The sequence below is a fragment of the Macrobrachium rosenbergii genome, chromosome 11 (assembly GCF_040412425.1).
Source record: "Macrobrachium rosenbergii isolate ZJJX-2024 chromosome 11, ASM4041242v1, whole genome shotgun sequence".
NCBI classification, from domain to species: Eukaryota; Metazoa; Arthropoda; class Malacostraca; order Decapoda; family Palaemonidae; genus Macrobrachium; species Macrobrachium rosenbergii.
The window spans coordinates 25226411-25249949 of record NC_089751.1 but is presented as its reverse complement, the minus strand read 5'-3'; the positions used below and the strand labels follow the sequence as shown (position 1 = coordinate 25249949).

Below are 23539 nucleotides of genomic sequence, written 5' to 3'. Positions count from 1 at the left end.
CCTGCGACCTTGTACCTCCACTACCCCCTAAAGAGGACGTGCCCGTAAGAGAAGTCTGTAATTACTTTTTACACAAGGTCTTCCATTTCCCCATCTCCTTCTGCCTATACACTAGAAGAGAGTCCAAGCAAGAAGACAAGGAGAATGAGGAATGCCCAGCGAGCCTCTTCTCCTTCCTCTCGCGGTCCTACTTGCTTTACATACTGAATGGCTGGTCAAAGCTGGAACCAAAAGCAAAACATCTCCCCCCAAAAGGTTCTGCCATTACAAGCAGCATTGCAACAGGAGGGTCCCATTTCTTTGCAGCAGATTAAGAAGCTGGGGCAGTTACAGACACAGCCTTAGCCAAAACTATAGGTGAAGACAGTTCAGGTGTCATGTTATTGTAAACCTACACCAGGTTGAGGAATGCCAAGACAGACAGGCTACCAGGAATATTCGGAAGGTCATATCTTTTGTAGGTACTCCATCAACAACGTCTTACGAGTACCTGGATCACCATCATAAGACGAAATAGAGGGCAAGGCAGCTGCTGAAGGAACACTTCCCCCAGCAGCTGCTTCATCCTCAGACAACACGGTTTGTGTAGGTCTAATAAACTAAGTATTATCCCTCCTAAAAGGGGTGGCAGTCGAATATGAATCAAAGGTGATAGAAAAACTTGAAGGATTTGGGGGTGTCACTTGAAGCATATTCCCCACTCGATGAAGCTGGCGAACAAATCCTGTCCTTCCTCCTATTGCCAAACTTAAACCACTATGGTGGATGCCAAGAAACAACACACCCCCTACAAGAAGAAGGAGAAACCCTAGTACAGGATATCCCTCTACAAGAAGTACAATAAGTATGTGGATCTACCATTGCGGAAGACACGAACAATCTCAACGTTGCTCATTCTTTCTCCATCAGGCAAAACACACACGGCAGGTGGGCATCAAAATGAACAACACACACACCCAATCAAAATGAGCTGGCTACTCACCCAAGTTTCTCAGCTGAAGTCAGGACAATCAAGCGCAGGGCATCTGAACCAAATGGCAGCCAAAAGAAAGGCGAGCAGTGGGGTCCCCACCCCACTCATCCCCCATCTCCACCTGTTAACTACCTTGCTGCTAATATTCAACAACTGTTTCCAAATAACACTGAAATTTACTCCTGTAAAAAAGGCAAAGATTTATTACTGTACACTGTTGCTTGACAGGTGAGTGGTCAGTGACCTGCCATCAGTTAATGAAGCTTTACCAACTGTTTCCAGCTCACACCAGGAATACTAGACTACTTCTGCTTAGAACAAATGCCACTTACCATCTCCACCGACACTTCTTACACACATCGCCACTGTCGTTAAACTTGTGAGTGTCATGAAAAAATACCCGTTTCAAATCTTCTGGGAACCTTAAGGTAGCACCACAATTGATTTAGCTTTTATTGGTGGCCAATCATTATTACCTAACAGAAAACCAAAAAGGCTCCCACAGGCACTTGTGAGCAGCCCCTGCACACACCACAAGCACCTAGGCTAACAATCCAAGTGCCAAATAGGCCTATGTACTAGCCTAGGAAGTGAACAACTTCAGGCAGTTGCACTGGACTGGAAAATGATGCAACCTTTGAATTTTTACTGGTAGGCCTAACTGGCCCGCTCTTTACTTTGTGCCCCACAGGCTACCCTCCTGACGTCATTCGACCATTCCTACTAGGCCTAGGCTAGTCTTGGCTATTGTTCTGCTCGGTGGTGACATGGAATGAACTGAGGGTCCTTGCAACTGGTCCCCGAAATGAGGCTCTTAGGCTACAGGCTAGGGTGGGGGCTGGGGGGCACAAAAACGAGCGTTGGCCCCAACAAGAGCCGAGCGAGAGCCAGGGACGCAGAGAGCGGGAGAGTGTGTGTGTGTGTGTGTGTGCAAGCGGGAGGTGGGGCTGCTGGCCTAGGCATCAGAGGCAAAAGTGGTGTGGCCTGACAGAGCCAGCGAAAAATGTCTTGAGAACAGAGCGTCCTCAGCCTGGACTGAGCAGGATAGCCATAGGACACTGACAGCGGAGGGGAAATTCCACTCGTATTTCACCTACCTCTCTGTACAGGAATTTTTGCAGTAGGTGGTGTCTGCCATGCTGACGGATTCCAGGGACTCTTCCTTGAACCCCATAGGCAGACATTATGGACAATAAAGTCCCTCAAGCGTCGAAACCATCACTAGTCCAACATCGGAAAGAAAGAGCGTGCAGTGCACTGTGGCCGTGTGCCGCCTCTCTCTCTCTCTCACTCACTCTCTCTTTCTCTCTCTCTCCGACTCAGAGTCTCTCACTCTCGTCTTCTGTTGTCATGGTGAACAGCTGATCCCCGAGGGACCCTTTTTCCTTTAAGAAGTTAAGTTAGAGTTTCAGATTCAAATTTGGATTTGCTCCAGTATTTGCATTATTGATAACATTACAACGCACACCGTGAGGTCTACAACCTCATTGTCAACAGATACATTTTTGTCTTATATTAAATGCTCGACAACGCTGTGTTCCAGAGATGCTTGAACATTTCATTTTTTTTAACTAACGAGACAAATTATTAGAAGAAACAAGATTCGATGGCCAGGCGTAGCTACGTGAGAACTCGTACCTAAAAAAACTTATTTATTTATTTCCTTTTGTTTCGTCTTGGAAACTATACAGTGGCTTCTTGGTGATTAAAACGACCTTAACATGATTTTAGATTCTACCCCATAATGAGTTTTTGTATTCGTGCCATATGTTTTGTAGTAAATGGGCACACAAAAAGGGTGCTGTTGGTCGTGAAGGAGCGAAAACTGCAAAATTAAAATGGATTTGCGATATGTTGAATGGGAAGTACTAAGATATCATTTGAAATTTGAATTGGCAACTGACTCTAGGGCAGATAGTTGACCATATTTCTTTTGATATGAATGAAGTAAAAGATGTCATTGGAGCGATAGGAATTTATTCAGTGCTGATGCATCAAACTCTTCATAAAGTGATGGGGGTTGGAAAGAGGAAGAGTGCTAGAACGAATTCTCCGATTGTTGAGACTGCAGATGATGAGCGGAGTTTTAAAGGAAAAAAAAAAAGAACGATATAGTTGAGGCTTTGAGAGGAATTAGAGTTGCTGACAGCAGATTTATGAATTTGAAATTGAGCGGGAGAGACGATGCTACTTTTAAGATTGGTAATGTTGACAACAAGGTCTAGAGACCTTGGTTGACAACGTAACGAAAAAAATGTGAAGTTTCCACCCAAAATTATGATGATAATTGCGTAATGTGTCGAGTAAAGATTCAGTAAGCGGCCTGGTTGCAAGAAATGAATATCTGCAGAATAATGAGGACAAGATTTCAAATATTTGTGATAAGTCGCTGCCGGGAATAATAAGCGTTATATGTTACTGAAATGTACGTGATCCAGGTATTAGAGAATTAATTCATAAGAATCATAAGATAAAGTTAGGATTGTGGGGGGGATATAGGGTAAGAGACAGCTATCACTTCACCAAGTATAAACGAGTCATATGGCTAGGGATTGTAATTCTAACGGTTAAAACAAAAACTACACGAAATTTAATAAGCCAGGGGTGAATCGTGGCAAATGAGAGATGCTACCTCTAAAACTTTAGAGGAGGAGACAGAGGATTAGCAACAGAACTAACGAAAGATACTTTTTTCTGAGCAGTCACAAATAAAAATGTGATTTTACACACATTAAGCACATGGAAATGGATCAACTGAAAATGAAAGAAGATAGGAAGGAACATTCGAGTCACATCGTCCGACGCACTATAGTTAAGGCGCTCAAATCGGTAAAAGATTTTTGGGGAAATACTTAACTTTCAAAAGTATGCCTCCAGATTGTTTCAAAAGGATAATTAAAAAAATTCAAATCAAACAACAGCTATATGCTTAGAGAAAACAAAACTATAACAGCGATGCTTACAGCATAAGCTAACATGAATTTCCTGGCGTCATTTTTGACGGAGCGGGGCCGATAATAAAGGAAAAAAAAAAACATAACCATTACAGTATGATGTCGCTTTAAATTTGGGTGGACATACTTTTAGGAAGAACTACATGAAAGAAACTAATGGTTTTCAACTTACTAAAGCAGGGTTTTACCTTTTTCAATTGGATAATAAGAATTTCTCACACTGCCACTGACAGATCCGAAGACTATATACCAGTATTTATTTTTATTTCTGTTTATTTATTTATTTAATCACTCATTCTTTACATATGACGTTTATTTCTTATTCCGAAAAAGCTTGCCTTTCCTATATCCTCGACCCTTGATAACCTTCTGGGAATTTCAGGTCATTTCTGTGACTGGCTCTAATTTGGCCTATGGGGACAATAGGTCTTCCAGATCAAGATAACCATAACCTAATACGTAATCTGTTCGGTTCTGAGAGACCCAAAATTGCCTTTGATGTAATAATGCTTGGGCCTGAAAGCCCCCAAATTATCATTTGGTTGATAATATTGATTGTAATTTTAGTTCTTTTTTAATGATTTATGAGATATGTTTATTGCCAAGTTCTGAAGTGGTCTAACGCATCGCAATTGATGATCAACTCCGTGGTTTTCGGGGGCGATGATCGTATGCATTTGCACTGAAAATGTCAAATTTTTAATGCAATTTGAATTTATCCTATCAAACAATACTGAACTTCTTTACACAGGAATTTCCTTCAAGCGCGAGCTAGAAACGGCCTGAATTCGGTTGTAGTGGGTTTGATGATTTCTCCATATTTACTGTAAATTGAACTGTGGTTGAAGCCTATCGTTTACCTGTATTGTGGTGTTTTCTGATAAAAAATGCGAATTACTGAGACTTCTTTCGTGTTTGTTTGCTGTGACAGAAAACTGTGCGCGTTGTTTTTTTGTTGCGTTTTCTGGAAGTTAACATGTACTAGAATAAGGAAAAACTGACAATACTTTGCTCTGTTAATTAGGAACTTATGTTAAGAAAGATTTGAATGCATTTAATGGTATTTTATTTGACGGCCATCAAAATGTTATTGAAAAGGAAAGAAATGTATTTTTTGTATGAACATGTATGTTTGGATTTAAGTTAGGTTAACTGGTAGGCCTACTGTCACAAAATTAGACTATCTAATGAGTTTTATTTGAAGTAGTTGTATAAGTCTTGTTTCTCTGTTGTTGTCTTTTCACAGACTGCTGTTTCACCAAAAAAATCAAATATATCACCCAAGCCTCATTGGCAGTAATCTGTCCTTGAAGGTGAGTTTCCAGTGCCGAGACTCTAACGACTGCAGCGTCACGGTGCTCACAGTTGTGCTCCTTTTCATTATATCAAACAAATGGCACCGTTTCCACTGACGCGGCTACACTGGTACGACTCCATCGGGCTGGTAGGGTAGCAGTTCTGTCGTAACAGCCGTCACGACCATAGCTGGTCCACTTATAGTCGAGTTGCCAACATAGCGAACCTATGAATGTTCTATAGTACAAGTAAAAGGTTTCTTGGTTTCTTTGCATTCCTTGGGTGTTTTCTTGATATTTTAGAGATGTTGTCAAAATGACGACCTTGGGCAACTTTTGTTATAAGGCAAAGAAAGTCCGCCATTAGGGGAATACAACTTTTTTCAAAAACTCTGGATCTAAGCATGGAAATGAGAAGATAAGAGTACCTAACCCCGTGTTTTTGAGGTCAAGGATGAATATAAAAGCATTAAATATATTGTATCTTGCATTTATAGTATGTTAATGACAAATTCTTTATGTAAAATGGATTTAAATTTATTCAAAACAAAACAGATCTCACACTCGGCAAAACTGAAAATTTACTAGAGAGGCTATACTTCATAAGAGTATATAAAATAGACCACTTCTGTAAGCTATTAACAATTCTAAGGTAATCAAGTACTTTGCAAGGCCAAAATTACTCTAAAATGCATATGCAGTGTGTTTCATGAACATTGCTAATATGTACATAGATAAGAAAAAAGGCTTAGACAGACATGAAAAATGGCTACGACAAACATGCTGACGAGTCTTGCAAGGAAGACGAAAGTCAAGAAAATTATTTGCTCTAACTAATTATCATCAACATCAGAGATATCAGAACCATCAGTTTCTTCCAGCTGATCTAGTTGCATCAGAAAAGGTTTATAACATCCACCCACACCTCCACACACGCAGTACACACTATAAGATATTTTACTTTTGTGACAAGAACAAGTTGTATAGTAGTTCCTCGTTGGCGGAATCGGTAGAGTTCTTGGCTAGCACTCAGCAGGGCCCGAGTTCGAGTCTCCAACCGGCCAATGAAGAATTAGAGGAATTTATTTCTGGTGATAGAAATTCATTTCTCGCTATAATGTGGTTCGGATCCCACAGTAAGCTGTAGGTCCCGTTGCTAGGTAACCAATTGGTTCTTAGCCACGTAAAATAAGTCTAATCCTTCGGACCAGCCCTAGGAGAGCTGTTAATCAGCTTAGTGGTCTGGTTAAACTAAGGTATACTGAACTGAAGTTGTATAACTACAGGCTTTGCCTTCTGCTTTGCAGCCACAACTAAGTAAGTCTATCAAACCAGGAGGGGCTGGTGGAATAATAGCGATAGCAGGGGGTGGTGTTTTATCTTTCACATTCCATCCAAATTTTTCAATATCTGCTGTTGGGGGTCCTGGCTGATCAGCCGCTTTCCACAATAGCCTATCATTTGAAGGTGTGCTCTCTGTACATGGAGGAACAGGTTGCATCTGCCGGAGGCAAAGCCATGATTCGCATTGGTTTTCCTTTTTTCCTTGTGTAAATCTTATGGCGGGCTGCATTCATCGAGATCCCCTGGGGCATACCATACAATGCTGCAAAGAATTCCTGTCCTGCTTCCTCAAGATTATTTTCGGTAGCATTTTCCTCACTAAGTATTCATCCAATGCAGGGAAATTTCCTGACAGCAAGATATTTAAAGCACTTATTTTCCCTTTACTGAATGGATATGATACACTATCACAACCGGTCAGTGATTGCATGCCCAACAACTGCAAATATTTAGGACCTAACTTTTTGCAAGTCTCTTTTATAATAATGGTTTTTCCATTCCAACAGTTCATTTGGACTTCACATTTTGAATGCAATTCAGCTTTCCAAACCCAGTAAATTAGCAGAACCAGCACATCAGTATCATTACTAAGAACTTTGATTATTTTGTTGCTTTCTGCTACTTGTAGCCAGTATGTGATCATTGTAATATCAGCTTCCCCGGGTAAAAAGGCACCACTACTTTGACTCTCTAAAGTTATATCACTGCCAAAGTTAATAGAGGATATTAATGCTGATCTCTTCTTTTTGTTGTTCTTGTTCTTCATAATGGCATCCCTACTGGGGAGTTGACTGGTAGGGGTAAGGTTGTAGCTTGTAGTACTTTCACTACCACGTCGCTGTCTCTCATGGTCCTTGATTGAAAGGTCATCGTACTTATCAAATACCAGTATCTTTTCACAATGTTTGGGGTATTTAGAGAGATAACTCTTCCTGCTGTCAACAAGCACAGTTATATCACCACCATGAGGCCATGTTATATGATAAAGAAGCTGCTGCGCATCCACGATGATAATATCGGGGGTTGGTGCGCTAGGCTGCAGAACACCAAGACGTTTGGTAAGAGGAGATTTAGTGCCTTTGCGTAAGCAACCATACTCATCAACAAGAGATGATGGGACTGAACATAATTCGTACTGAAAAATGTTTTCCAACTCCAGCTGGCGTTGTTGCCCTAACATGAGAAGGCGTAAGAAAATGGTTTCCAAGTCAAAAACAGTCTGGTTTCCCACTTTGATGCCAAGCTTTAGTTGCTCCATAGTTTTTACTGAGTTGGAAATTTTTGAGTGAAACCCAGATGGTAGTGAATTACGGAACGATGCTACCATTTTCTCCCCAATTTGCAATGCATCATGTACAATGAATCTGAGAGAGGTGCGAAATAATGAGCAGGAAGACAAGTACTGCTGATTTACTGATGAAAACTAGCTGCTTATAAAGCGGGATGTGGACGTCTGCGTAGTTCGCAGGGACCGCTGGTACAAAGATTTACAGTGACCTGAGGTCAAACTAGTTCCTTAAAAAACAGGACAGATTCATACAGAGAACATAGTGATAAATAATGTCTGACATCTGACATAAATAACTTGTTACTTGTACATAATACATGATTGCTTAGAAAGACAACATATACACAGTTTACAATTATTAACATTGTCATCATAAAGATTTTCGGTTTTGACGACCTTCAAAATTCTACCTACATAATCTCTAAATCCAATCACTTTTGCACAATCCTCAATGCTTATACAGTAACTACAATGTCATCTCCAAAATAGTTTAGATTTGTAAACATCTGCGGGCGAGATAGAAGGCCTCCAAAACTGCAATACTTTGAAAATAATTCAAGAGAAGTCCATGTAATGTGAGTTTGATTGGCATACATAAAATCTATTACCTCCTTCAGAGCCTCATCATCAACTACACCGTAATGAGTGGATAAATCAGTGTATTTTGGAATTGTCATAAATGCACCATAACATTTCTTGTGGTACTGTGCATCGGCAGCAGGTAAATCTGTATGAGCCCCATTTATGAGTATTTCAACCTCCCTACCCCATTTATCATTCCTTTGTTCACAAACATCTAATAGTACATCTTTAAATGATAAAAGTCCGGGGCGATCCTTTGACTCGCATTTTACAACTCTTTCCCATCTATCAGGATGTTTTGGGTCTTTTGGGGACGCAAACTCTGCCGCAGATCAAGCAATGGTTCAAAAAATCAAAAGTAGGTAGCTGAGACCCTGTAACTCTGGAAGTACTCGGTCCTTCACCCACTTCAGAATAGAAACCTTGTTTTCGTTTCTTTGATAAGTAGTTTTTTTACATTTTACTTAGAGGTATAAACACAATAACAGGATTTATGACATTTTACAAGAGCACAGTCTCCTGATGATTCCAAAATGGCTTGCAACTTTAAGTGAAAACTGTCTCCCCTCTCCTTACTCCGCTGGATCATTGTCTTAATACCTTGAACCTTGAACATCTTAAGGTCTCCTTCACTGTTGCAGGCAGGTATCATACAGGATTCACCATCCATCTGAGAAAAAATACCACCACCATAAAGGATGAAATACCAACCATGCAAATGCTACCAAGTGCACACTGATTAGTAGATAACCCCTGCTCCCAAAGAGTGATTAATAATACTTTGTTATTCCAGTAAGAAAAGTAATGTAATCCATATCACCGGACAATGCAACATAGTGTCACATTGAATACAGAACCATTGAATGAAATGTGCTTACCTTTATAACAGTTATTCCATGGAGACTCCTCTATAGTAAATTCAGAAAACTGATTACACATGCAAGGCCATTAGGAATTAGTCAAATCAGTATGCTGTACATGCTTCATGCCTGAGACGTCTGCCTGTAAACAATTAACAATATGTTAAGAAACCTTGTTCAGCCCTGACGAAGTTAAAAAACAATTACTGGTGATGAATACAGCCTAATCATCCATCTTGAGCTTTTTTTTCTTATTAATGAAAGCTAATATTTGAGGATATATTCACCACCAGTTTTCACATATATATATATATACATATATATATATATATATATATATATATATATATATATATATATACATACATATACATACACACACACACACACACACACACACACACACACACATATATATATATATATATATATATATATATATATATATATATATATATATAGATAGAGAGAGAGAGAGAGAGAGAGAGAGAGAGAGAGAGAGAGAGAAACTCTTACAGAACTAGTCACTTACACCCTCTTACCATTACCTCTATCGTTATTCATGTGCTTTATGCAGTCACTTATTACATACATGAGTTGTTAATTTTTATACTAAATATGCATAAGATAACATATTTAAAGGTTTTATGTTAATCCTAGCCCTTGAAAACAGGGGGTTAGACACCAAAATATTTTCATTTTGATTCTCCGGTAAAACGATATTTGCGAAAATAGGTTTTGAGATAATGGCGGAATAAATGTGCACTGGAAAATAAAACACAAGGTTGTTATTTTGACAACCCACCTCAAATACCTTAGAATACCCTCGGGATTGCATATCAAACATAAAACCATGTACTATAGGAAATTCATAGGTTCCCTATAGAAATCAATGGGGAGGCAAATGGACTATTAAGGTAGATTCTTGGGTGAACCCTATGTCTACGAGACGTTTGTGTGGCAGCCTCTGGTTGGCTGGTTCCGGGAGGTAGGCGGCTAACTCAATGTCTTGTATTGTCGTCTGTAGCTTAGAAAACTAGCAATATGTCTTTATTTCTTCATTTTTCTCACGTTTTGTACAAGATAGGAAAGTTTTGGTCATACCATAGGATTCGGTATTAATTGTTCAACTAAATCGTGATTTCCTGAAATCAATAAGATTAAACACAAAAGAATTACAATGAGTAAAAGTGAAGAGAGAAGGATTTAATTCTTTATACCTGTTTTTACTTATCGGATTTTGCATCATTCATGTGATCAAGATAAAGTAAAACTTGTGTTTTCATACAATAAATTCACCCTGAATACGCTGGTGCTTTTAGATTTTAGATGCGTGTGATATGTGAAGAGAAAATGAAGAATATGTCTTATTATGTTGCATCAGTACTTGACTCAGTTTGACAGCAGTACCGAGAGACGGTACCAGCCAATCAGAGGCCGCCAAACAAACGTCTCGCATGCATAGGACTCACTCGAGTGGACCAGCTATAGCAGTGTTTTTTTTTTTTTTTTTTAAGCATGGACGATTTAAAACAGATTGCGATTGTGCATATACACAGATGTATGTATAATGCAAAAAATGAATATTATAAATACGCAAAAGTCAGGGATAATGTGTGGACAGAAATTTCTAATGAAATTAAACAACCAGGTGAGTAGAATAATGATTTATTACACTATTTTGACAAAATCTTCAGCAGGGATTTTGCCGACAAAGCCTATCTAGTCAGGTTTAGAGATCAGTAGAAATAGCAAACGGGACGTAATGAGTTACATGGCGAGAAATGAGTGACGTGAAGGACTTTCGTGGGTTCTGATTTGAAATGATGTTACTATTTCTTTTGTTACATGTCTTATATTGATAAGGAATACGCAGTGCGTTGCATTTTTGATTAATTAGAGTTATGGAACTAAGAAATTTGCTTACAGTAACGCACTTAAAGCGAAGTCGAAGCCTCCCTCACTCATTCTTCTGCCAAGTAAATCAGATGCGTTTTTGTGTGTCCTGTCTTTCCCGGCCCGGGCGGCCACCTGCTAGATTGTAACCCGGATCCAGAGAAGTCTTCTCTAGATCCTGATTGTAACTGTAATCCGATTTAATCGAACCCCATCTCAACTTTTGTGATGAGTTGAAATGTGCTGTGAAGTAGCACAGCATTGGTGAGCCTGATAGACAAAATTCTAGGCTCATTTGTGAGGACAAGAAAGGTCAACTAGGTATTAAATTATTTATTACCTGAGCGCAGGTATACATGGCAGAGTGCGGACGGAAACGTGGTGCCCGACCTCCGATCGCCGTGACCCGCACTCTGAGCAATTTGTGTTTGTTGACAGACAAACACATGGCAATTATGAGAGATAATAAATGTACAATGATGAAATACATATCGGCGGAAAGGCCAGAAAATTCTGCACATGAATATTTACATGAGAGTCTTGACATATTAAGAAATGCAATGCACGACGTGATTGATGCAAAAACGAAGAGACGTCTGATGCCTTGACAAGTACTACACCACCCCCGCAAGACAATAATTACAAAAGTAATAATTGGAAGACATCTGAAAAAAAAAATCAATCACGGAATCGCTTTGGGAGCAGGAGCCGGCCCCGAGTTCTCGATACCTGCGGACGTGGGGCGGCTTCGACTGCTGAACTGCCCGGCAGCTTAGCCAAGGGGATGACTTCCTTAGTGCGGCCCTTAGGACGTCCTCGACCTCATTTCGGGATGGCAAAGGGATCATCTGCGGCCATGTTTTGTGGAGGAATTCTGGGGCGCCTGCCAGTTTCCTCCCGAGTTTCGCTGTCTAACAGGAAAGCTGGTTTCAGCCGGTCGACAGAAATCCAGTCTTCACGCCCGTGGATGTTGATGAGATAGGCCTTGGATGATCTGCTGATGACATGGTATGGGCCCCTGTGCGGTCTGGTCAAGGGTGGGCGGTGGGCGTCAATCCTGATGAAGATGCGGGTGCAGGTATCCAGGCCCCCAAGGCTGTAGACATGGGTCCTGTCTGTGAAAGTCTTTTGGCAGGGCATGAACTTTTGTGCCACTTCCCTCAGCCTTGGAAGGGAGATATCTGCGTCGTCCAGTGCTGTGGGGAAGAACTGTCCTGGAATGGCTAGTGGTTCACCGTAGACTTTCTCTGCGCTGGTGGCGCAGAGAAGTGTTGAACTGGATCCTCCTATCGGTACGTCCTCCCATTTCAGTGCGGTGAGTGCCGTGTGGTAGGCTGCTGTTTCTGTGTCTGCGGCCTGTTCCTTCACCAGGTCCTTGTAGTCTATGCCGAGGTGGACGGAATTTATCTCGACCCTTGATAGGGCATTGGCTACTGGGTTCTTCCTGCCGGGGACGTAGCTAATGGTGCAGCCGAACTCGGAGATAGAGGCCAAGTGCCACTGCTGCCTTGCAGACCATGCGTCTCCCACCTTCGTGAATGCATGTACTAAAGGCTTGTGGTCTGTGAGGATGGGATATATGATGAGGGCGACGTCTGGTATGAAGCGGTGGTAGTAGTTGACCTTGCCGAGGAACTCCTGTAGGGACTTGATGGTTTTTGGTGTTGGGAACTTCTTTACTGCATCCACCTTGGAGGCCATGGGGCGGACACCTGCAAGGGAGATCTCATGGCCCAGGAAGTCTATCTTTTCTGCTCCAAAGGTACACTTGTCGAACCTAACGACCGAACCGTTTTCTTGCAGGCGTTTCAGCATGGCCCGGGCATGGCGCGGGTGTTCCTCCAGGGACCTGGAGAAGATCAGGATGTCGTCTACATAGCAAACGCAGAAAGTTAGGTCCCCCAAGATGGTGTCCATAAAGCGTTGGAATGTGGCCCCAGCGTTCCTGAGGCCGAAGGTGGAGTAGGAGAAGGTATACGTTCCGAACGGCGTTATGATGGCTGTTTTCAGAACGTCGTCGGGGTACACTGGTACCTGAAAATAAGACCAGTAAATCCATTTTTGTAAATACTTTGGCCCCGTGCAGGGTGCCTGTTAGGTCCTGCATGTTCGGCAAGGGATAGTGATCCGGTGTCGTTACTAGGTTCAGCTGACAATAGTCTCCACAGGGGCTCCAGGAGCCGTCTGGTTTCTTTACCGTGTGGAGGGGAGACACCCACGGGCTCGATGCCTTCCTGCAGATGCCCATCTGTTCCCTCTCAGCGAAGACCCGTTTAGCATCCTAGAGTTTTTTGGGTGGCAAGCGCCAGAATTGGTGTGTGTTAGCAGGTCTGTCGTGGTGATATGGTGATGGATGCCATGTTTGGCCTGGGCTCCCAGCAACTGATGCACCTCTGGCTTGAAGACGTCTGGGAACTCGTGCAGGAGGGTGCTGTACTTGTTCGAAGAGATGGAGCAGACAGCAGGCATCCCTGGGCCAGTGGAGAGCGGTCCGGAGCGGCAGGTTCTGGTTTTCAGCCAACATCTACCAGAAGTCCGTGTGTGCGAGGTAATCGGCGTCCAGGAGTGGGAACTTGATGTCCACTATGACAAAGGGCCAATCATATTTACAGCCCAGGATGGATATTCTGCGGGTCAAAGTTCCGTAGCAGCGGATGGGGCTTCCATTTGCAGCCACTAGTGCAGCTGCAGCGCTGGATGTGCGGTCATGATCCTCTCTCAGCGGCGGAAACACTGATTGCATCGCCCCGGTGTCTACCAGCATCCGTCGTTTTGATATGGCGTTGTGGATGAAGAATTCTACTGGTCGGGTGTGTTTAAGGTTTGCGGTCACTGCTGTTACTTGTGGCTGCTTTTCTCGTTTTTTGTGAAAGAACAGGGGGCTCTGCAATTTTTGGCAGCACTTCTGAACCTCTGATGGAGGTAACACCAGGCTGGATTTGTCCACGTCCTCTGCTGCACAAGAGGAATTTGTTTCTGGTGATAGAAATTCATTTCTCGCTATAATGTGGTTCGGATTCCACAATAAGCTGTAGGTCCCGTTGCTAGGTAACCAATTGGTTCTTAGCCACGTAAAAATAAATCTAATCCTTCGGGCCAGCCCTAGGAGAGCTGTTAATCAGCTCAGTGGTCTGGTTAAACTAAGATATACTTAACTTTCTGCTGCTGTGGCAACGCCTTCCTCCTGCACATCACGTTCGTGTCCTCTGCCTTGCCGTCTTCTGTTACCAGGTTACACGCTATGGGTGTTGCGCCGTGTTTGGAGGGAGGCCTTGGTGGTTTCGTGGAGTTTGTGTGCGACGTTCACCAATTTGTCCATTGAAAGGGTGTCCGCATCCGTCATTTGCCCCCTCACCTCCTGCGGAAGGCGCCGCAGGCTGATCTCCTTCCTCCGACCGTCTGCGTCGACCCCCAGCAGCATCAGGATTCCCCATAGTTCGTTCCAGGCGTCCCTTGGTGATGCGTCCCCTAGGGGCTGGGTCATCAGGTCGAGGGCGCATTGGGCTCTCTCTGGGACAGGCATGGAGTATGTTTCAATGAGCTTGTCTCGCAGGTCTCTGTACTTGACTTTGCCTAGCTGTGAGTCCAACCATGGGGTGATTTGTTGAAGACCTCCTCTGGTAGCATTGTCATGGTTACGTCCGCCTTGGTCTCCTCGTCTGTAATTTTTGCCACCCGGAAATGGACATCTGCCCGCAGAAACCAGGATGCCGTGTTTTGTCATGAGAACGGAGGGAGTTTTATCACCTGGCTTATTGCTTGCTGTCTTCGAAGGTGAGAGAGGGATGCAGAGGATCTGTGCGTCCTCGGAATGACTTTCTACCTCAGTGTCTGACATTCTTCCTCACACCAAAATGCGAAATACGCGCCGTATTTAATCCGTTAATGGTGTTTGAGACTTGTCAGAAGTCAAAACTATACACCGTGTGGTTCCGTTAATGACCTCTGAGTATGGTCGACATGAATCGTAAATGGCGGGGCCAAACCGTTTGAGCAAGCCGGAACGTACCTGAAGGAGTACGCCGTAATTAGTCCGTTAGTGGCGTGGGTGTTCTCCGAGGAAGGAGCTTTCAGAGGCCTAGACTTTTTTCGCTGTATGGTTCCATTAAAGGCTCTCTGAAGGTAAAGTGGCCATAGTGAAGCCAAATTCGCTATGTTTACTGTCACTCCTCGGGTCACCAGTTGTGAGGACAAGGAAGGTCAACTGGGTATTAACTTATTTATTACCTGAGCGCAGGTATACATGGCAGAGTGCGGATGGAAACATGTTGCCCGACCTCCGGTTGCCGTGACCTGTACTCTGAGCAATTTGTGTTTGTTGACAGACAAACAAATGGCAATTATGAGAGACATAATAAATGTACAATTATGAAATACATATCAGCGGAAAGGCCAGAAAATTTTGCACATGAATATTTACATGAGAGTCTTGACACATTAAGAAATGCAATGCATGACGTGAGCGATGCAAAAATGAAGAGATGTCTGATGTCTTTACATGATATGATTTCATTTTTATATTTATTTATTTGTTTTGATCTAAAGTGAATGCATACATGATTGATATCAAGTATATATGATTATATTTATTAGAGTGTGTTCATATGTGTCGTGAAAAATTGGATCCGTTTTTTCTCGACAATCCTTCACAACGTTCAGGATAAGCGAGGGGGAGTGGTAAGCAGGCGGCAGAGTTCGTGGTTCACGTTTTCCTGTGAATTTGTTTTAGTATTATTTGTGTCCGGTGAATCGCCGATATTAGCAGTATCATGAATATCGGAGAGGCTCTTTTTTGAATAATTCAAATACATTCTTTGGTAAAATAACCTATGTAGAAATTTTGAAAGGGAACCGAGGTGACGACGAGATATGCAGAGGGGCGATATGCGTCTTTCACGAGGGCATATCATTGAGGTAAGGTGAGCACTCTCCAAATCATGTTCATAGACCATGCTTAGAGTCATCACTTCCCCAGCCAAATTGTTCATTTTATAGTCAAGAACCAGTTCATCTAGTTTGGTAATTTAACCCCTTTACATTTTTGCCATCCGAGGCTTGATGTAGTTAATATTCAGTTAAAGTATAGCCTGGTTATTCAGAACTAAGTTTTGTACAAAACTGTAACTTTCAGGAGCTTTTTTTTTTTTTTTTTTTAGTTTTTTGAACTTTGTTTAACTTTCAGTTGTGTCTTGTACCCGACCACATGGTCCTTGTGCGTTAATGTATGTTAAATTTAAATAGTCTATTTTTTAAAATAAAATTGTAAAACCCTGCCTGATCTTGATGGACCTTCGCTTCGATGTTTGCTGATAGTGCCCTTCAGGCCTGGTCATCCAAGTCCCATACCATCCGGGGAAAATTCGCTACAATATGTGTAAATATATTTATTGGAATTTATTAATCTATGTTGTATATATGCATTTGATCGTGCACATGTTTAGTATTAAACATAAATGTTTCATCAAGTTTTGCCCACATTAGGATTTCATTCAACCTTAAGCCCTCCTGGCATAGCTTTGAATGAGACCAATTACAGTGCTGAGGAGTTTACTAACCAATCCATGAGTTTATAGTTTTCCAACAAAGTGCAGTTGAAACAATCAACTATATTTCCTGCTCCTTTCTTTTTCTCCCTTCAGATTTGTTTACATTTAAAGGACACAACAATCATCCGTTACATTAAGAAGCAAGAAAACATTAACATATTACTGCAAAATTGACAAAACGTTACGTTACTTCGATAGAGGAAAACATAAATAGGGGGTTTCAGATTCTTTATGAAGAAATTATGCAATCGACGACAGTTCACGAGGTGATGGGGCTGGATTTTACGAGAATTTCTTCTACAACTTGCCTTTAGTTTGCTGCGAAACAGGCAGAGCTTCATGTTCCCACCCTGGAAGAAAACTCGGGAGCAGTACATTGGATAGCATTTTGTGCATCTGTAACAAACCATCAACTAAAACACAAACATTAAGTTGTTTAATATGGACGTCCAGAAGGCAAGGGGCACTGGCATGTGCCCTTACAACAAAGAAAACAACATATACATTCTCCCAAGAAGAAGTTTGACAACACTGCAATCCGTCATTTAATTTTATAGAGATGATAAAATTTGCGAAAAAGGTGTTTTACTACTTTAAATATCAATGTACTAATTTATACAAACTCATTGCTATAGTTAAATAATAAAAAGCTTCTTCTGTGGAGCAAAACACATCAACGCATTTTTTCATAGAAACTGGAAATACATCAAAATAAGTATTCAGAAAACTAGAAATTTTATTCAAGGGGAATAAAAGATTTTTTGACAATAAATTTCATGGAATGACCACAAGGTTCCAGGGCTTGGCCTCTGGCATAAATTTTATATTCCAGTCCGATCCAAATAACAAATCGCCTCTCCTTTCTTGTTTCTCCCTTCAGATGTACATTAATCATTCATGATATTACCTGTCTTTAGGCTTCTTTATTACTTCATCTTATGCATCACTGTGCGGCCTTTCAGGGTATATCTACCTTTTATAATGTAAAGAACATTATATATTTTTGCCTTTAATTCTGTATGGACCCGGGGGCCTCGGGTCTCCTTTCCGTCCGCTTTTTGTTTTATAAACACCTTCGAAAATAATACCTCCTTGACTGTACAGAAACAGAACAGTTAAGAACAAGATATGAAGGAAATGAAAGACCAAATAACAAAGCACATACTGGCAAACATTTTGAATTTGCAGGCTTCCTATTCACCCACCATCAGGGTAATTCTAAAGCTCCTTCCCAATTCTTAAATCAGACACAACAGACCTGAACCCTACTTTAAACCAGACAACAAATCAAAATCATTCCATCTCGTCTCTAACTGCTGACCCTTTAGAAATCACTCTCTCCCCTATTAAAATCACCTTTCATCCACCACAATCAACACACAACAAATGCACAAAACACACACACACACACACACACACACACACACACACACACACACACACACACAAGAATTAGGACCGGACAAGGAATATGGCTTTAGATCATCACGAGCTAGCGTACTAGCTACCTGTGCCTACTACTCAAATTCTTCTTTTTCCCCATCTGTTGGCCTCTCCCACTAGCCAACACTCACTGCTATCATACTTTTATCCTCATCTGATGGGTACCTTAGGGTTCAAAGAGGTTGCAACCTTGCCTGTTAAATCTTTTCACTTCAAAATCACTCCCACCGAAATCACTTTCATGCATCATAATAAAGTTTTCATCTAACCTACCCATCTCACAGACTCATCCTCAACATAGAGTTACTGGCTGCTCTAGGAGCAAGAGCCCGTGCTGGCACAAGGCCAGCTAAATCTGAAACAACAACAACATAATAAAGAATCAGTCTCTCTTTTGACATTTCTCTTGTACCTCACAAAGTAAGATGCGACTGTAGCATAATTCTGGTCGTTCTTTAACATTGTTTTTGTATAAAAGTGACGAAATTTAAGTGTTTGCCTTCTGTAATCTTGTTTTATTGTCAAATTCAAAGGTAACTTATTAGTCCATGAATCTTTGCACTTTTCCAGAAAGAGATGGGCTTCCAACAGTATAATGAATATGCAGACAATTACTAATGTATTTCAGATACTGAGCCTCCATTAAAATGGCTGCAGGCTCATAAATGCATATATACATACACACACAATATATATGTATATATATATATATATATATATATATATATATATATATATATATATATATATATATATATATATAAATTTACTGCGTATATATATTCACGCTACTCGCGTTAGGCTTCAATATGACGGGATGGTTTAGATTTCACATTCTTTAATTTACAAAGTACAATCTGCAAAGTATTAGCTTTCGAAGACATATAGTAGTCTTCTTCATCAGGTACTAATGCAGTCTTGATGAAAAAGATTGTATGTCTTCGAAAGCCTGTATTTGCAATTTGTACATTGTTCAAAAAGAATCTGAAACCCAAACCATCCCGGCTTTTTGAAGCCTAGCACGAGTAGTGTGTGTATGTGTATATACATATGTATGTATATGTATATGTATATATATATATATATATATATATATATATATATATATATATATATATATATGTATGTATATGTATATAGATATGTATATATATATATATATATATATATATATATATATATATATATATATATATATATATATATATATATATATATATATATATATATATATATATATATATATATATATATATATATATATATATATATATATATATATATATATATACATACACACACATACATACATATCTATGCAACCAAGATGCAGGCAGGTGAAAACCAATGGGAGACATCAAAGCGGGTGGACTAAGGAAACAAGCCAATTTCAACATTTTTCTTATCTTTACTACGACGTTTCGGAATCCATTATAACATCTGGAAATCTGTTAATAACCACAATGAATTAAGAAACAACTTTAAATTTGCAAGAAAATCACATGAAAACACAAAGCCTAAAAATCAAAATTATGAAAATATATATGCAAGCTTAGACCGCTGACCAACCTTCGATAAAGAGAAAGGAAGACCGAATGAAATAAGGAAAGACAAAAGTGTGAACGTCATCTCAAACGTGGATGAGGTTTGGGCATTCAGTTGGGAGCTAACTGCTTAATAAGCAATGGCTCTAGAATAGATAGCTCGTGAGGGTTTTGTGCTTGTCTTATGATACAAAAATAGTTCTTTCGATGATGGTTTCACAAAATTTTGCATGGTTCTTGATATTCGAATACTCAAGGTTGGCGAGTCTACTACGTGTGCGAAAACTTATTCCACGATGAGAATCGATCCTGACCCTCAGTAACCTCTCCATAGATCCCAAATATGTCCCAGAGTTACATATTGGGCAAGTATATTTATAAACTACATTTGAGGTTATGAAGGGGCTCAATCGATCTTTACAGTCAAAGAAAAAAAGCAATAGTTAGGGGATTCTGAGGTATTAGTTTAATACTGACATCACCATAATGATTTTGTACAATCTGGATAAACCTTTTTCTGAAGGAGTCGTTATGTAAAAATGGAAATTTAGCATAAAAAAACTAACTTGGTACAATGAAAAATTTAGTGTTAATAAACTGATTATTAAAATAGCTTTAAAGCCTTTGATAAAATAATTTTTTTCAGGAAAGCAATTATCTTTAAAACATTCTAAAGGAAAATTCTTTTCCTGACTGAAATAAGTTATAAGCTCTTCCTCCTCATGCTGGGCTGTAGCTGTTATTTTGAAGTCTTTATAGTAATCTGCGCTTTACAGACTGAATCTCCGTAAGGGGTCAGCGCCGTCAGTGCACTTCATGCAGTGCACTGTAGGCAATACTTAATGTTCTTTGCAGCGTCCTTTCGGCCCCTAGCTGCAACCGCTGTCATTCCTTTTACTGTACCTCCGTTCGTGTTAACTTACTTCCATCTTACATTCCACCCTCTCCTACCCTTCTACTCTCAATTTTCCTTTCAGCGATGAACGACCTCATAGGTCCCAACGCTTGGCCTTTGGCCAAAATTCTGTATTCCATTCCCGTCCTATGACTATCTCCCTGATGGCTACAGGACACAGACTTTCAGTCGGCGTCTCGTACATCCTACGAAAGTTCCAAGCTCACATTTGGGACAAATCAGGTGATCCTCAGATGTGAAAGACTTCAAACAAATAGCTACGGCCCAGCATGAGGACGAGCTTACAACTTTGGAATCTGTTTCATTAACAACACTCGTGCTATCGGTAAATACCAGACCTCTTCCACACCCCTTTTTATTGCTTAACTGCTCTCCGGTTGGTTTTGTTTACTTTTTGCCTGTTTTACTTGTTTATTTTTAGACACCGTTTAGCCTTTTATTCAACAGGTCTTGTTCTCCCGAGTTTTCGCAAAAAAAATTTCTTGCGATTGCAATTTGAGAATGTGACATTCTTTCTCATAATTATTTTATATTCTGTCATTGCAACCTTGATAATGCAATGAATATTGCGAAACTCCCTCGGCTGCATTAAACTTTGTCTCGTGAGCCTTTCCTTCTACCCTTGATATATATGTGTGTGTATGTGCGTGCGTGTGTGTTTACTGCATGCCAAATGTGCAGTCTATTATTATGCATTTTTAGGGAGGGTGTCCATGGCATTCACGAGTGCCTCTAAGTGGTCTTTAATTAAAAAAAAAAAAAGTTAAGAATCACTGAGAAATGTGGATACTTTTTGTATCTGGCCAGTTTACGAAACTCTTCAGGATATCTGCTCAAGTTGAAATGCTCAGTCCCAACTGTCAAATTTACGACGGAGAAAGAAAGAAATTCTATTTTTCACTATTTGATGTTACTGTCCACAGATCTGACAGAAATTTCACATATTAAATCTCCCAAAAATCTGCTAACATTGGCTCGTTTGTTCATTTTTATTCCAACAATCATCGAAATGAAATGTTTATAATATATATATATATATATATATATATATATATATATATATATATATATATATATATATATATATATATATATATATATATATATATATATATATATATATATATCTAGGGTCCCTCGCATTTGCAGTCTGCAGTTTACTGATGCTGAAGTAAACACTATTTAGATATGCCATAAACGTGTGACTTTTGTAGATGCAGCATGGAAAAAGGCAATGAAGACGAATGATTTGACTGACAACAAACCTGCATTTAACAAGAAAAAAACTATGAAGTTAATGTATAAAGAAAGATTCTTAGTATTTTGAAGCCTTTCAACATCAAGGTTGTTTCCCGTAGTAATATAAAACTTTCCTCATGCGTCTGACTGTTCATTAAGCAGTTTGTTCCCCATTCAAACAAGGTGTCTGTCTTAGTCCTCTCGACCTCCTTTAAGCCGTCCCCCCTTTACCTCGTCAGTCATAGCTCTACATACCTTACGGTTGGTCCTTTTTAACAAGTGTACAACGTATTGTGTACATGATTTTAGCTTAATCTTAAAATGTACATAATTTTAATCTTTACTTCTTAAAATTTAATTTTCATGTATTTTTTGTACTTTTGCTGTATTTTTTGTAGTTTGAAAACGAACCCTGGGGCTTTGAAACATACAATAAAGTATATTCATGAACGTTTTTTGGTGTACTTCTCGCCTCCTTGTCTTTATGATGTAAGCAACTACCACCTTGTATGTATGTATGTATGTATATATATATATATATATATATATATATATATATATATATATATATATATATATATATATATATATATATATATATATATATATATATATATATATATATATATATATATAATATGTGTGTATGTATGTATGTATGTATATGTGTGTAATTATTTCATGAAAAAGGTGAGGGCTGCTAAGACTGCCCTTTTCCTTATACCCTCTTACTATAATAGTTTTAGTTTTTTGTCAGTCACTCATTAGTGCAGTTTGTGAAGGAGAGCACAACAGATTAAACGCAAATTTAATAGATACATTAACAAAGAAAAAATCTAAAAGTTATGGGGAAAAGGTGGGAATGGTAAAGATTCCTGGCTCTTCGAAAATTGCAAGGAATATTAATATCATCTGGTAAAATATGTTATTTCTAGTGGTACAACGAATATGCTTGACTAACATTATCTCACCTGCTGAAAATAAATGGTACTCGTATTACTTTGCGGCACAGTTAGTTGGGCGTTGACAAGCATCGAAAAAAATGAGAGATCTCGTCGTTGCAAAATTTTCTTTTGATTTTCACTCAAAATTCAGCTAAATATAAAACTTTCAAATCTAGCAGGTTATCGCGTGTATTTGACATAAAAGAAGTTCAACATCATACTTGAACTTTATTTCAAGTTAATTAAAAGTTCTGATAAACATTAGAGCCCATCTCTTGGTGTATTTTTATCATATTTAGGAAAATCCCTGTTTTCCTTATTTTTTCTTGTTTCTTGTGATAATTAACACAGTTTTGAAAAAAATAAAAGGTTTTTGACAGTTCATCTGAAATCATGTAGGGAGCTGTAAATTGTTAGTACATAGACTGTATATGGGTTACTGTTAAACGTTGATAACCAAAAGCCGTGGAAGTCTACTGAGAAATAAAAGGTTTTGGACAAACCATTAATTTACGGCACAAATGTACAATATTAGAAGAAACTTCTGTTGATTAGAATTTGACCAATGGCATTGAAGACGCCATGAGATACGCTTCTGTTTCAGTGTAGTGGTAACGGGTACCGCCATCTGTTGAGAGTTCAACTAACTCAAAGTAGTGCTGATATTTAGCCTGTGGCGAAAGATCATGAGCTCCAAAGCCGATATGAATCGTCG

At 39.7% G+C, this 23539-nt stretch overlaps 1 protein-coding gene across 3 annotated transcripts in view; it reads right to left on the bottom strand.

Moving 5' to 3' along the window:
* Positions 1–2622, bottom strand: part of LOC136843254 (uncharacterized) — a 189127-nt gene extending 186505 nt beyond the window's left edge. Inside the window, exon 1 of one of the 3 annotated variants that reach the window (XM_067111374.1) lies at positions 2071–2622. In XM_067111374.1, the coding sequence (XP_066967475.1) occupies positions 2071–2157 (87 nt within the window). In that variant the 5' untranslated portion in view covers positions 2158–2622. Of the gene's footprint in view, positions 1–1305; positions 1637–2070 lie in introns of those variants that run through there. The other 2 variants (XM_067111375.1, XM_067111376.1) reach the window with 2 other exon arrangements.
* Positions 2623–23539: the final 20917 nt, after the last annotated feature.